This window comes from Hyalella azteca, unplaced genomic scaffold (genome assembly GCF_000764305.2).
Source record: "Hyalella azteca isolate HAZT.00-mixed unplaced genomic scaffold, Hazt_2.0.2 contig8197, whole genome shotgun sequence".
In the NCBI taxonomy this organism is placed as follows: domain Eukaryota; kingdom Metazoa; phylum Arthropoda; class Malacostraca; order Amphipoda; family Hyalellidae; genus Hyalella; species Hyalella azteca.
This window is the reverse complement of record NW_025938296.1, coordinates 122,653-138,546: the sequence shown is the minus strand read 5'-3', so window position 1 is coordinate 138,546 and position 15,894 is coordinate 122,653. Positions and strand designations below refer to the sequence as shown.

The 15,894-nt window shown below is 36.2% G+C and overlaps 1 protein-coding gene across 2 annotated transcripts in view; it reads right to left on the bottom strand.

The window, feature by feature from the left end:
- The window catches only part of LOC108676246, a 53,582-nt gene that overhangs the window by 34,202 nt on the left and 3,486 nt on the right, over window positions 1-15,894 (bottom strand). Inside the window, exons 3-6 of one of the 2 annotated variants that reach the window (XM_018164298.2) lie at window positions 12,944-13,022; window positions 6,045-6,183; window positions 4,458-4,613; window positions 2,107-2,124 (exon numbers count right to left, since the gene is read on the bottom strand). In XM_018164298.2, the coding sequence (XP_018019787.1) occupies window positions 2,107-2,124; window positions 4,458-4,613; window positions 6,045-6,183; window positions 12,944-13,022 (392 nt within the window). The remainder of the gene's footprint in view (window positions 1-2,106; window positions 2,125-4,457; window positions 4,614-6,044; window positions 6,184-12,943; window positions 13,023-15,894) is intronic. The other variant, XM_018164299.2, reaches the window with a different exon arrangement.

The window sequence follows — 15,894 nt, the reverse complement described above, 5'->3', positions numbered from 1 at the left end:
GTTAGTCTATACTTCAAGTTTGCAGTCGAGTGTGTTAAATGAGCGAAGCAAAGTCAGCTGATTTTGTCTGTTTTATCTTGTGTATATATACAACTTTATATTTCGGCTCCTTCAATAGTTTTAAATCTTAAAAGACATAACAATAAGAGGCTGGCGATGAAAAAGGAAAAGAGAACCCTCTAGATATTATTTTTAGACATAAGGCACCAGCAGTTTTTGCACGGAATGTTTTTTACCACACTTTATTTTTGTAATAACATAAGTTTTATTCTCAAATTTCTCATAATATAGCATCCAAGTCGAAAGAAAACTAGTAATACAATTTTTGAGCATGTATTAAAGCAGAATTTTTGAGGTTTAGCAGAAATTTCATAGTAACATGGCCAATTATTCATAGGTTGTGAGTAAATAACTGGAAATGTTTTTTAGAGGCTTACACTATAAAATAAGCATTTGCATTTCTTTATGAAATTTAAAAGTCTTATATAATAATATGACATTGATATGTTGCATTTGACATTACATATGAAGCTGAATATCACGCCGTAACTAAAATTTATAGTAATCAGAACGGAAACTAAATAAGTTTGATTCTTCTATTGCCTTGTCTTTTTGTAGATAGTTGCTTCATAAAACTGATATTTTGTTCTTGTCTTGAAAACAAAAGTACTGCTTTATTTCACCAACTATTGACCCAAAGCTCAGGACCACGTCAACCTAATGCTTCCTACAAAGAAATTTCAATCATATCTCTGAGGTTGAAGATGCAATTATAGAATAACAATATATGAGCAAAATGTGAGCAACCAACTTATGATGGCACACAAATTGAGTAAAGCACTTTTCTATCAAATAAGAATAATGTAAACATGATTACAGTATTTAGCTAACCGATGATAAATGGAAGACAATCCGCTAAAGCAAATTAAATGCATTCCAGATGCACATAAACAATAACACAATTTTACTAACGAGAAAAATTCGTGGATAATCACGTCAATATATAGTATATAACTTGTGCATCGCTAATCAGCAAATCTTGACCAGCATGAATTGACAAAGGCCAAAAGGCATCGTCCAAAAAATATACGGGTTGTTAAAAATACAAGTATTTTTTTCAAAAATGTAGTCCAAAACATACCACTATGCGAAAAATTCCAAGCCATTCATGAAGACAAAAATGTGGAAAAATTTTAGTATATATGGAAAAGCTAAAATGAAGGACGTTACTTTGCTCGGCAAAGCACTGAAAGTTGCAAAAAATAATTTTGGCGTCGAAGCCAGAACATTGGTCAAAAAAACGAACAATTAGGCAAAAATAGCTGCAGTAAAATATTTAATTTAATAGCTTATACAAAATTACACAAGTAGCAAAAAGCATAGATGAGTCCATTTGCTTGTGTAATTATGAAACATATTTACTTTCGGAACGATGAAGCTCTCCTTTTTAACCCATTCTCGGAATTGCCACATGTCAGCAGCGCAGCCAGAATGATAACGAGTTTGATCGCTTTTTCCAGGAGCACTGTTGATATAGACTTAGTATTTCATTGATTTATTGAAATTGTATATTTAATATAAAAATTTCCCCTACTTGTTAATATCGGCATTGAATTATTACACCAATGTGCATTGATTTCGATCGTATTGGCTAAATTCAAACATTTTAAATTTTTTGAACTCTTTAGCTTCTCGTGCTTTATCTCATAACTGAAGGTTAAATGCAGAGATAATGTGTGATCACCTCTACTAGGAAGAGATAGTTTGAAGAGCTTCTTCGTCTGCTTTAACCCATGCATATAATACATGTTGCAACAAATGCTGGAGCAAAATTATTCCATATTTTGAGTTATTGTGAGGTTGAATTTGAATCATGGAATGTTATTTTTGTTTATATGGAGAACACAATTCAGAATTTTTTTAACTGGTTTCATAAGCGACAGCAAATAACTCAAACTATGACAAGCACCTAGATAGCTCACTCATAATCAACAAGCGCTACTAGGTTTTACTTCAGCACAAAATTTCGCTTCAAATTACATCAAATGTCTCGAAAAAATAACGTGTACGCAGTAATTTTGTGATTAAATGATTCAGGCATCTTACCGTCTGCTGCTGGCCTTCCTATAATTAGGGCATGGAGTAAATGAAATGTTTTAATGAATATATTCAATAACAAAGAAAAATAAATTAGTAGATATCTCCTAATGTTACATTACTATTTTAAGTGTTTTGAGGTACACTGCTAATCAAGGGCCACATTATCAAAACTTTGCCAAGTAGATGTAATTTTTTGAACATACGAACAAGAACTTAGGTAAATTAAGTAAAGTTCTGGTACTTTCGTACAAGAAGTTACGTAATTTAGTTAAGTTCTTTTACTTTCTTACAAGAACTTACGTGTTTCGTAAGTAGAAAAGTTTTTTGCTTTATCAAAACTTCCGTACGCAAGACGTATTTTGAATGGTATTATCAAACCAAATGTTATTCAAATATACTTAGCTTTTTTGAATTCTAGACACTTCTATACTACAAACTTTCAGTGACATTCCATTTCTAAATATGAAAAGAAGCATTTAATGATGAATATGACATAATAAAAAGGGTATGAAATTTTTTGCTTGCGTGTTCACCTCTATATACCTATTTGTTGTTTAAACCCACAAATTAGAATAGTTTTTTATTAGGACATGTGCTCAGAAAAAATGCGTGATATGCATGACTATTATTATCAGAGAGAAATAAAAAATAAGTATTTTTGAAATAAAAATTAAAGGATTTACTTTGAGATTGACATAGCGTCTAGGCACTTGTGTATATTGGAGACTGTGGATGTGAGAGACCCAGAGACAGAAAAAATTATTTGGAGTTGAAAACAATGGTTGACTGAGTAAGCTGATTCAAGCTCACAAGATTGTATTAGAGATTCATAAGGAAATTATATGGTGAATAGCTATGAGATTCTATGGTATAACGATTAACGATTGATCATAATTTCTAACGCCAATGGAGAACCAGTCGGCCCTGGCATATATATGACTAAAATTTGTTCTCTATTTGCACGATTTTATAATATTTGTTTAGGTGTAAACCAAAATATTTCATAATTTGCCGTTTTATTCGTAACTTAATGATTACCAATCGCTTCACCCACTCAAATGTTATGCGTAACTTCACTTATGCAACCTTTGAGTTGTCGAAAAGTTACGTACAACTTCTTGTACGTAACTTCACGCAAAATTTTTTGATAATACCACCGATTAGAGTTAGGTACTTCTACTTAGCAGAACTTACACAAGGTGCGATTACTACGTGTACGTAGCGGTGATTTGATAATCTGGCCCCACGACAAGTTAAAATTATTGTTATCGTTGGAATCTCTCAAATCACATGTATCCGGTCGATTATTATTATGAATTGCAATATTACTGGTTATATGACACACACACTATATATATTACTGGCACACTCATCGCAGTTTCGTCAAAGGTCTTGCACGACTGTTGACCAAATAATATTATAGTTGAGCTCTGTGTGTACGGTGAATATCTAAAAAGGTTTAAAAAAGAGGTTTTATCTCAGCAGGTACAACAGTTATTTTGAGTTCTCCTTCAACAGATAGTAGAATTAAAAGATGATCTTAGAAATCAGTTTAGTTATTTTTCGATATCGATTTCTCGATGATGCAAGACCTGGTCGCAGTTTATCCTTCTCGATATTGTGGTTACACCCGTTTTACCATAAACGATAGGTAGGCTGATAATGCTTCTGAGATATCAGGCAGTTCATCCAAACATGAAGTCGTTTGTAAATTGCGTCAATCATAATAAGAGTTGCGACTGTGCAGCCCATATTCATTTTATAGTAACGCTGAATGGAGTGCCATGCTGTAGATTCGTGCTGTGGTAAATCTGACTTGCTATCAGAGCCCCGACGAGTAGATTTTTATATATTAGAGGTTATTATGTATAAGATTATTATTGGAATTCAGTTTCTTGAGATTGCATTGAACTAGCTCATTGCCTATCATCCCGCATTGTTTCCTGTGTGATAGTTTGGATATTTGAAGTTCAACCACCCATGCTTTTAAGGTAGCAACTCGCTTATCATGAATGCTGTCTCTAACGAAGGATCACTTTATTGAGCCATCTGCTTCGTTTTTCACTGTTCTACCAAATTTATGTGGGCTCTCATCCTTTGCTTCTGTCGCTATTTTTCTGCCGCTGCCCGAAAGTAGTAGGTTATGAGAATGAGAGTGTAAAAAAATAACATCCAATATAAGGTTCTTTCAATATCGTAAAAAAGCTTCATAGAGTATGAGAAATTCGAACTTGGCGACTCTGGAGGTGGGCACCGTTATCGCTGAAGGTGCGGCATGACTGTCATAAGCAGATCAGGTAAATTTCTATGGAATGTCTAGAAAAATAGACAACTATCTTTTAACAGAAATTACTTACGGTGGTGTCCCTAAGCAAGCTCCTGAGCCGGTCGATGGCCTGAGGGATTGTGATGTTGACTCTCTGCAGGAGGTTCATCTCGTCCTTGATGCGCTGCGACAGATACGGCGCCACCAAGTTCCGTGTGTTGTCCCTCAACGAAAGCAGAGGTAGCGCCTGTATTTGTAAGGTGCACATATGAAAGGAAATCATTAGGACAAGGAGCATATGAGAATAATATGGTTGAAAAGAAGGCAAGGTGGCCCAATGGTTAAAGTTCAGAGTACCAGTATTGGCGCAGAGAGGTGCGGGTTCGATCTCAGCTCTGTGCGCCAGTTTTTGGTCAGAATCGGCAAGGAGGCCGGGGGTTAAACAAAGAAAATTTGTAGCAGTGAGTTGGGAGTTTGAGCCCCAACAAGCTGTGGATGTTCTGATGTGTTAAGAATCGGCAACAGGCCTACGGTCTAATAAACGCTGAAACCGCTATGTTAAATGATATATTAAAAATAAGTCATTTTGGATATGAATGAAACAGCACGAGTCATGAGAAATATTTTTCATCATGATTAGCAACGGCCAAGCATCCGATTGATTTATTCTATCATTGCAAGGATGGAAGTAAAGTTTGGAGTTCAATTTCAACCATTCTAGCGCCATCACACTTTAAATCGGCTTAGCTTCTAAAACAGCAAAGAAAATTCAGAGGTGAACCTTTGCCTTGCCTCCTCGCGGCTGCTGGTAACTCGGTTGATGGTTGTAACTTTAAAGTGAATCTATTTCAAATTCGAGTCTTTATGACCATGGTTTTGTTTAAAACATTGTTAACTGATATGTGGTGCTATATAATGGAAGAAAACAACGGTGTATCTTTCAGGATACAGGTTATAGAATCGTACTCGCTTTCTATAAGTTGACTGGAAGTTGGGTGATGTTTCCAATCTCTAATACATTTGTCGGATTTATGCAGGATTCATGGCCCTTTCTACCAAAGGACGTACCCAAATAAATGTTCAATACCCAAAATTCCTATCATCGGCGTACATATTTTTTATTTTATTGAGAAAAATTTCCATCGACTGAGAAAATCGGAATTTCATCTATTGAGAAAATCGGAAAACTTACTATTATTTCATCTATTAATAATAATAATAAGAGATTTCATCTCTTATTTCATCTATTGAGAAAATCGGAAAACTTTAAGGGGATCCAAGGTTATTTCAGTATTACCCTCCAACACTCCGTACATAACACCTTACGCAAGACCTTCTTCAGTGTAGCTGTTTCTCATTCTTTACCCAAATCTATTTCCCACACACACTCACTTTCTCATTAGTACACCCACCTCGCACCAATACTGCTTCCATACCCCATTCTCACCCTTGTTTGCGCCACAACATGGCCTCCTTCTCACCCAACACTCACCCCTTACCTACTCCACAACATGGCCCTCGTGCTCTCCCTCACCCCGTTCTTGACCCACAACATAGCCTCCTCCTCACCCGACATTCACCCATTACTTGCGTCACATTATTGCCTCTCTTCACCCAAGACACACGACGGACTTTCTTTAAAACATAGCCCTTGGGCTTCCCTTCACCCGATACTTACCCCGTACTTGCGCCACAAGTTGGTCGGCAGGGCTCTTGCCTCTTCAACGGACAGGGAGCTCAGGTTGCCGCGCGCCAGTAGTTCCTTGTAGGTGGAGTTGTAAGCTTTGAAATTCTCCGAGTTGAATATTCGTGACATCCTGCGACCATTGAGAATTATAAGCAAATTACAGTGTTATGGTGTGGGTTGTGTGCTTAAATTTACATAGTTGAGTGCATCATATCATTTGTCTATAATGGATTCAAGTTACACAATTGTAGTTAAACTATCATATCAAAGCTATTTTTTGTGGTTAATTGTAGTTGTAAGACTAAGCCATAATACGAAGGTTGAGTTATATGAGCGTGGTTGTAAAGTTGCTTTCTTTTTTACTATTAATTTGAATGTAAGAGAATCTACTTTTATAGAATCTACGTTCTTGTTCTACACGCGTAGTATACGGTTTTTATTTGGAGTCAAGTGAAACTTTCATAATAAAATATTGTTTGTACATGCGCCTAGTTGTAATTAGGTGTAGTTGGGGGAGCTTTCAAACTATCTAGTCATGTTATTTAAATGCTAAGAATTGTCTTTCATAAGGTTTTTGAGCCATTATTTTGCTCAACTAAAGATATATTAACCTTCTTAGGCTCGCCTAATTTCAGTTACATTTTGAGCTAACGTTCTAACTGCCTGAATGTAAAGTTCCTTCACTGCGCACGCCGTTTAACCAGCTCCCTCTTGAATACTATATCATTTCTAAGAAGATTGTACGTTAAACTTGAATGCTCTCGGCGACACATGTGTCGTTATATTAATTTTCATATATGAAACGGACACGTATTCTAAAATTTAAGCCGCATGACCAAGCGGTCGATGGACAATCATGGTGCCCTGGACAACGGATAAACTTTACCCGCTGCGCCATAGCTACGAGTGACCTCGTTGCAGCGACTTCAAGAGAACTAAATTCTGCTGTTCGTTTGTATCGAATTGCGTGAAAATTATTTGCATGACCATCTTAAATAATTTAGTCATTACAATGATGGTAACAGTATGTTGCATATAACTAAAGCCTTATTTGTATCCCTTTTACCGAAAATTATCGCATTTTCTGACAGAATTCATAAGTTGTTCCGTCACATGCAAGTTTCGCAGCAGAACAGGGATATAGAAGCGTTTTTCCATTTTTAAATTCAGCTACATTTGTTCTTTTATGATAGTAAATAAAAAGCTGTTAGCAGTTAATTCAAACTAGCTTGTTACCTGAAAATAAATATAATGAGAAAAAAATTTTTCCAACAATGCGAAGCTGCTTCTCATACATCGTGAGCAACAATTAAAATAGTATGAAGAATTTTATCACATTAATTTATATATATTTTACTTCGGAGCGTAAATTTGAGTTTTTTTCTTAATAAATTATTACAGGACATCCCATGAGACATCTTAAATTTGCTATGCCTTTAGGGCACTACTCTCTATAATGAAATCATAACTAATAACGACGAGGTTGAATAAATAACTCTCTGTAATGAAATCAATTCAACCTCGTCGTATTATGCAATGGACATTATCGGGGCACATATACAACATTATTTGAACATTAAATTTATTACTGGATTCCTGTTTCTGTTTAGTAAGGTATCTTACGCTCTAATTTGATAGTGCATTCGGAACACATGTATTTTCACACTTAGTGAAAACAAACGAAGCACCGTAATGACTTGCGTTGATACTGTATCATAACTAAATTCATGTTAAAAAAATATAACTCAGTACTCACTGCAACAAGTGACAGAAAGCGCATTTTCTCGTCCGTCCGTGAAGTCACGGACAGACAGACAGGCAGACAGACGGACGGACGGACATGACGAGCACAAAAGCTTTTTTTCATAAATGAGAAAATACGCTAAGAATTAGATCAGTAGGGTAACATGGGGCAGCGAGCCCACTGCGGGTCATGGGCCCATAGCGGGTTTCTCGCTAAGTATGGCAGATATTGGTCCGTGTTCTCTACCGCCGGTCGGCAGTTTCACTGGGATGAAGTGTACGGATTTACGTTTTGCTAAGTGTTTGCGTTATTAAGTTCTTTGCGAATAACTGTTTTAGTCCAGATAAAAATTTTTTTGCCGCTAAATAAAGTTTTTTTCCATTACTATAGATGAAGATTTTGAAATTACTTTGAATTATTTTTTCAAAGTAATATTTATAGGGATAATTTTGAGACCAAGTTTAGACTATTAGCTAAATAAAATAAAATGTTGACACGATATAAATTGAAATGATACCTAGTGGGGGCAACGGGCCCACGCGTGTCACGGGGCAAAGCGCCCATGGTGAAGTCTTGTGTTATACATAATTAGATTTGTCTCAATGACCTTTTCAAATTATGACTAGCTTTTTGAATTACAAATTACACTTCATATTGCATGATTTTTTTATTTGGCCTCAAGGCAGCAGGTTTAGTTTCTAGTTATTCTTATTTATGACCACTTTTCGAGTTATTGACTCTTGCCTTGCCAAAAGTTGATTTCAGTCAACACCAATGAGCCAAAAGTTGATGAGAGTTTTCATGGTGTTGGCTGAAATCACGATTAGGTACGAATTCTTTGCACATAATATCTGGATTATGGACGAAACTGGAACGAAGTTTTTTTTCTGATCAACTAAATATATTTTTTCTAGTCAAGGATACATTTTTCATGTCAAGGACGAATTTTTTATCGCAAAGATATCTTTTTCAAGTCAAGGATATATAATGTTATGTCAATGAAATATGTTTCTTCACGTCAGTGATAGATTTTTTAAGCCAAGAGTATATTTTTTTCAAGTTATGGATATAATTTTTGAGTTGTTAATAAATGAACGAATGGCATATTTTTTATTACATTTTTCTTATTTTTAACTGTAAAGTGTTGTTTTATCATTTTTAAACGAAAAATATGCAATTGTGGTAAAGGGACCAAGGGTGGGCGCCTTGCCCCAAGCCCATGGGCATATTGCCCCAGGGGTGGGGCAATGGGCCCATTTTGACACTTTTTACAAAATAGTGTTTCATTAAAAATTGAATAACTCTATAGGCGTCTAATTCACATAATACATTCCTCATTAGTTGCACCTTTAAACAAAACAAAAAACCATCTCGTATCAATTAAAACTTCATCAAAAATTTAGTTTGAAAAAAGTGGGGGGCGCGCTGCCCCACGTTACCCTACTAACTGCAGTGAATGACAGAGAGTGCATTTTCTCACGGACGGGCATCACGGACGGACGGACATAAAGAGCACAATAACGCATTTTTTCCATAAATGAGAAAATGCGCTAAAAATATACGAGTGAAAGATATTAAAATCATTACACGTAATTCCACTTCCCAATTACTCCATGGCAAATTTGAAATACTTGTTGGCAGCTTCCGTAGACTTCTTCACTTTAATTACCTCGCATTAGCGAAAATGCAAAGTTCAATGCAGCTAGCAAAAGATACTCATCGCGTTTTCATATTCATTCAAAATTATAAAACTCACAAAGATTTGCTTTTAAAAAAATCAGCTCACTTCCATCATATAACTTGAACAACAATAGTTCAGTTGAACACAATGCTCCAAATTCGGCTAAACTTACTTGACTAAACTTACTTACTTACTTACAAATTCGGCTAAACTTAATGTTGTTACTGTGTAAAATGCTAACATGAAATGCAAACATTATAATATAGGAACAACTTATAACCGTTACAAAAGTTGAATGTGTATTCTGTAAATTCAACGATCAATTACATTGTTTTCCCCAATTTGTGAACAAAACCGCTACTATATTGACCTTGACAAATTTTGCTCGCTCTACTCTCGCTTCCAGTCAACTTGAAAACTAGCTGACAGTACACAAGTTAAGTATGTTCTTTCAGTGAGGTTATCATTTATATTACAACAAACACCGAAATACTAGATAGTGCAGATTCAGATAAGAATATAACACCATAATTGCGTAGTGGAGACGGAATAGGTTGCTCATAACTGTAAAATAATCTGATTTAAAACCCACTGACAATTTTTTTTTTTGAGACTGAACATCTACTAGAGTGATGCAGTCGAATTTGGCTGTTCTATTTCAATAACCTGGAACTGAAATAAAATGTTACTGAGGAAGTTCGACGAGATAACGCGGATAACATTCCATTGATGTGTGAGTTTCCCACATATGCATAGGAAAAAATAGCGATAGCATAGTGGTTCCATAAAATATAAGCTTATGGGGTAAAACTTCAATTGAAAGGACGCAATACTAGTGATCCGGAATCTTATTGAGGATGAGGTATCCAGGGTGGAACTTTAAGCCAACGAAATAATTGAGCCAATGTTATTGGATACGAAAAACGCCCGTCCCGCCAAGGAGAGACAAAATTAGCTGAAAAATATCAAAATTTCTTAATATTAAAATAAGGCCACCGGGATATGCATATCTTGTACTGGACGACTGAAATATATAAGCAGATGCAAATGAAATATAAACCTGTATCGTCCGCAACCTATATTTTTACGCTAGACGGAAAAATCGATAATAAATTCACGTACTGAATCTTATAGCTTACCCGCCACTACTCGTATGATTGAATCACCTACCACTTGTTATGTGACGTTACATTTACGATCTTCTTACAACCGGCAAAAATTTATGATATCGGCAAGAATCTTATACGAAGACATTAATTAAATGAGTAAATGAGAATAAGTACAAAGTTTAAGCCAGGTCAACAGCTTGAACAAACAACATTCAAAAACAAAATGCCAAATGTCATTCAAAACAACATTCAAAACAAATGACATTTTGTTTTTTTGTTTGACATTTTGTTTTTTGTTTTGACAACAAAAGAATGCAGATCTGCCCAGCTCCAGTGAGTCGTGTTGTGACCTAAGGATTGGGTCCTGTAGAGGAACGTGAAGTGACCAAAATATTGAACCATCAAGTGAACCGTTTAATAACCCTTGTAGTGAACCTTCAAGTAAACCGTGTAGCGATTCATATAGTGAAGCATGTAGTGAAGCATGTAGTGAAGCATGTAGTGAAACAACTAGTAGAGCATGCAGTGAAGCATGTAGTGAAGCATGTAGTGAAGCATGTAGTGAAGCACTGTCTCTTATACACATCTAGATGTGTATAAGAGACAGGTAGTGAAGCATGTAGTGAAGCATGTAGTGAAGCATGTAGTGAAGCATGTAGTGAAGCATGTAGTGAAGCATGTAGCTCCAGTTAGTCCAGCGATGAGCTCTACGACGCACTTACAAGGCGTGAGTTGCAAAGGCCACATGACGGACGCAAAGGCCAGGTTTAGAATCATTGATGGCTGCCTAGGAAGTGTTCTCATTCTCCAGACAAGAATTCTTATAAAGTCGATCAACTTATTTATCTTAAAATATAGAAGATGGGCTAGTTTCAGCGGTGCAGATTCTTGTAGGTAAAATTGAACTCTCGCAGTGCACAATTATGATATACCTATTCAATAATATATATAGAGGATATTCCATTGAATGATCTCTTATAAGGTTAACGTTGCCTTCAGATTTTCGTTAAGTTTTGGAAACGTACGCAATTTGTAGGCAATTTGGGCGATATTAAAATCGGAAAAGTTTTTATTATGCTTAACTTCATTGAAGTTCATCATTTACAAGCGATTTATTCAGGCAAATCATTCCATAGAAGACTTACAGTAAATTGGGCAATTTCTAACCAGCAAAAGTTTGTTTCATGCAAACGCCGCCAATGCATGCTAACAGTAGCCTGGATTGTAATTATTACGGTGACTTTTTTCAAAGATTCAAACTGCTTACCAAAATAGTACTTGATTCTCACATTCACTGTGTAATACACATGTGAGGCGCACGGATGAACGATCATGTACAACGACTACAATAGAGCGCAATAGACGCCAATGCGTTGCGTGACGCAGAGAATCAGGCATCGATTTGTACGCTGTGTCGGACTGGAGCCGCTATCTGTGACCGATTTTTATATCGACTTCCCAAATCGCCGACTGACTGCCCTACTGAGACTGACTCACTGAGTGACTAACTTGCTAACTGAGTGACTAACTCGCTAACTGAGTGCCTAACTCGCTAACAAGAGTCTAACTCACTAACTGAGTACCTAACTCGATAACTGAGTGACTAACTCGCAAACTGAGTGCCTAACTCGTTAACTGAGTGCCTAACTCGCTAACTGAGTGACTAACTCACTAACTGAGTGCCTAACTCACTAACTGAGTGCCTAACTCACTAACTGAGTGCCTAACTCGCTAACTGAGTTCCTTACTCGCTAACTGAGTGCCTAACTCGCTAACTGAGTGCCTAACTCGCTAACTGAGTACCTAACTCGCTAACTGAGTGCCTAACTCGCTAACTGAGTTCCTTACTCGCTAACTGAGTGCCTAACTCGCTAACTGAGTGCCTAACTCGCTAACTGAGTACCTAACTCGCTAACTGAGAGACCAACTGAGTGACTAACATAGCTTATCAAGGATATAAATAATTGTGATTTTAGGTCTTATTTTAAATCTAATAATTTGTATGATTGGTAGTCGGTAACTTTTCGTTACATTCAGTGCTGCGATTATATACACCAGAATTAATTCATATCTAATATCCAGCTAAGAAATATTATTAAAAGTTCGACCCGGCTTAATCCCTTGAAATTTGGGCGATTTTCCCGATGAATAATATTTTCATATTCTTCTAAAAACCAAATTATAACCGAATAATAATTTACTCACAATAATCATAAATGATAATAAATTTTAAACGCGATACCAAAGTGCACATACTGAATTAAAAATGTATTGTAAATCAAATATTAAAAATGCAACTAAGATTTTTTTCACGATATTAGTTTATGATCAATTAAATGTAGGCAGGTTTACTCACACTTGCTGTCGCATCCCGGTGAACCAGTCGCGAACCTTATTTAGGACGTCCCACTGAGCGTGGGTGGTGCCCACCGCGCCTGTTGCAGAGAATAGCAATTTCATGTCGTAATTAATTTTATTTTCCTATAAAATTAATCGACAAGTGAACCAATGAGATAGAGCGAACAAGCGAACCAACGACCAACTGGAACCCGACAGATATCGGTTGAGCCTTTCACATTTTTTAGCGAATGTAGCTTGGCACCGATGAATATTAGGATAACTAACTACATAGAAGCCCTTGTGTAATTTTTATTTGTTTTACTCGACACTAATTTACATCAGAATGGTTCGCCACATGTTAACCATTGCAGCGTTAGAGTTATGGAGAAACGTGTTTTTTGGAACGCGTGAAGTGATTCTCCTACACGCCTGTATTAATTTATGCAACCAAATCATCCTCAACCAGTAATTCGTGAAGATCTTCCCATTTATTACTTTATTGATCATGCATGTTATCCATTTTATGCAGTTCAATTGCACATTAAACCCTAGTTATTATTTGTACCTAGATTCAGCTGAGTAATCTTGGATTCCAAATCAATAAAGGCCCGGCGCCCGAGACTCAGTAAGAACTTTCGGATTCAAAACCGCACACTTCATCAGCGTAGCATAACATCTTTGGCGTTGAATAAATAGGCCTGTTTAGACCTGTCACCGATTTTGTACTTTCCGCGACTTGTTCACATATCTAGAAACTGACCTTTTGACATGACCTTTTCAACTGACTTTGGTTTACATCATCACTGGATTTTCACTTGTTCCGTAGGGTGCTACAGCAATTCATAACTGAACATATACATGTGAATAGCATTTTATAGTTTATTCTTGAACCCTTTCATACTCGGAGCGTCAACAATATTATCATGGAGGCTGTTCCACATGTCGATAGCTCGAAGCGATAAGAAATTTCGCAAATATTAATTGCACAGCAGTTTTTTAGCATATAGCCGTGGCCCCTGGTGTTGGTTCTTGATTAGAATTCTAGTAATACTTCAGGGACATTGCATAAACCACGTGTATAGTTGTATACCTAAATGAGGTCACCACGCAGACGTCGATAACAAAGGCTGGAAAACGTTTAATTTAATCTTAGCTATAAAGTTATGCATTTCGAATAATGACTCAAAGAACAAATCACACAATGTCATAGAACAACAAATAACAACAACAACACCAATCGCTGAATTTCCAACGACTAGTAACTAATTTAACGGATTTTTTTCTCTTCATATCCCGAGGATTTTAATAGTATGATAAAAATGGATATATTCATGTTACATATATCCCTTCTCCGGCTTAATGATATGGTGACGGACTTTTATTCGGGGATTCACTTGATTTGCCACTCTGATTTACCGGAAAAATCCTACGCAATGATCGCTCACTGTAACAAAAGCTTGCAGCGACTTCCCCGGAAAATACATCGAAAGCGTTCTTTGCTTTAAACTTCACCAGATTATTTAACACCTGCGCTGCTTTCCATTTTCTGTTTAACTTCATACATTTTTTTCTCACTGTGCATCAAAACGAATTCACTGAAATGGTTGTATATGAAGTTCTGTTTACGCGTAAATAATTTGTATTCGGGGTCATAAATCAAAGCAGGATGGCGTCATCGATCCCTCTCTGCTGCAGGGACGCGCATTGGGCGCCTCTCGTTGCATTATTGGCCGTCCCTCCAGCGCCTTGTTGATGCCTGCCGCGGGGACGGCATCCCGCGCTTATATACAACACTAATATTCTGATACATTTAAACATTGAAGAAACCGTGCTTGAAAAATTGATAAAGATTTGTACGGGAATTTTAACATGTATTCATTTTAAATGATAGGGCACCTTGGGGCAGTGCGCTCCCCCCCCCCTTTTTTTTAAACTAAATTTTTGATGCCGTTTTAATTGATACGAGGTGGTTCTTTGTTTCGTTTAAAGGTAAAACTAATGAGGAATGTATGATGTGAATTAGACGCCTATAGAGTTATTCAATTTTTAATGAAGCACTATTTTGTGAGAAGTGTCAAAATGCGCCCATTGCCCCACCCCTGGGGCAATGGGCCCATGGGCTTGGGGCAAGGCGCCCACCCTTGGTCCCTTTACCACAATTGCATATTTTTCGTTTAAAAATGATAAAATAACACTTTACATTTAAAAATAAGAAAAATGCAATAAAATATATGACATTCATTCATTTATTAATAACTCAAAAAATCATATCCTTAACGTGGAAAAATATACTCTTGGCTTAAAAAATCTATCACTGACGTGAATAAAAATATTTCATTGAAATAAAAATATATATCCATGACTTGAAAAATATATCCTTGCGATAAAAAAATTGTTCTTGACACGAAAAAATGTATCCTTGACTAGAAAAAATATATTTAGTTGATCAGAAAAAAAACTCCGTTCCAGTTTCGTCCATAATCCACATATTATGTGCAGAGAATTCGTACCTAATCGTGATTTCAGCCAACATCATAAAAACTCATCAACTTTTGGCTCATTGGTATTGACTGAAATCAATTTTTGGCAAGGCAAGAGTCAATAACTCGATAAGGCTTCATAAATACGCATAACAAGAAACTTAACCTGCTGCCTTGAGGCAGCAAATCAAAAATCATACAATATGAATTGTAATTTGTAATTCAAAAAGCTAGTCATAGTTTGTGAAAGGTCATTGAGACAAATCTAATGATGTATAACACAAGATTTCACCATGGGCAATTTGCCCCGTGACACGCGTGGGCCCGTTGCCCCACTAGGTATCATTTCAATTTATATCGTGTCAACATTTTATTTTAAAAGCTAATAGTCTAAATTTGATCTCAAAATTATCCCTATAAATATTACTTTCATAATACAATTCACTGTAATTTCAAAAGCTTCATCTACAGTAATCGAAAACAGTTT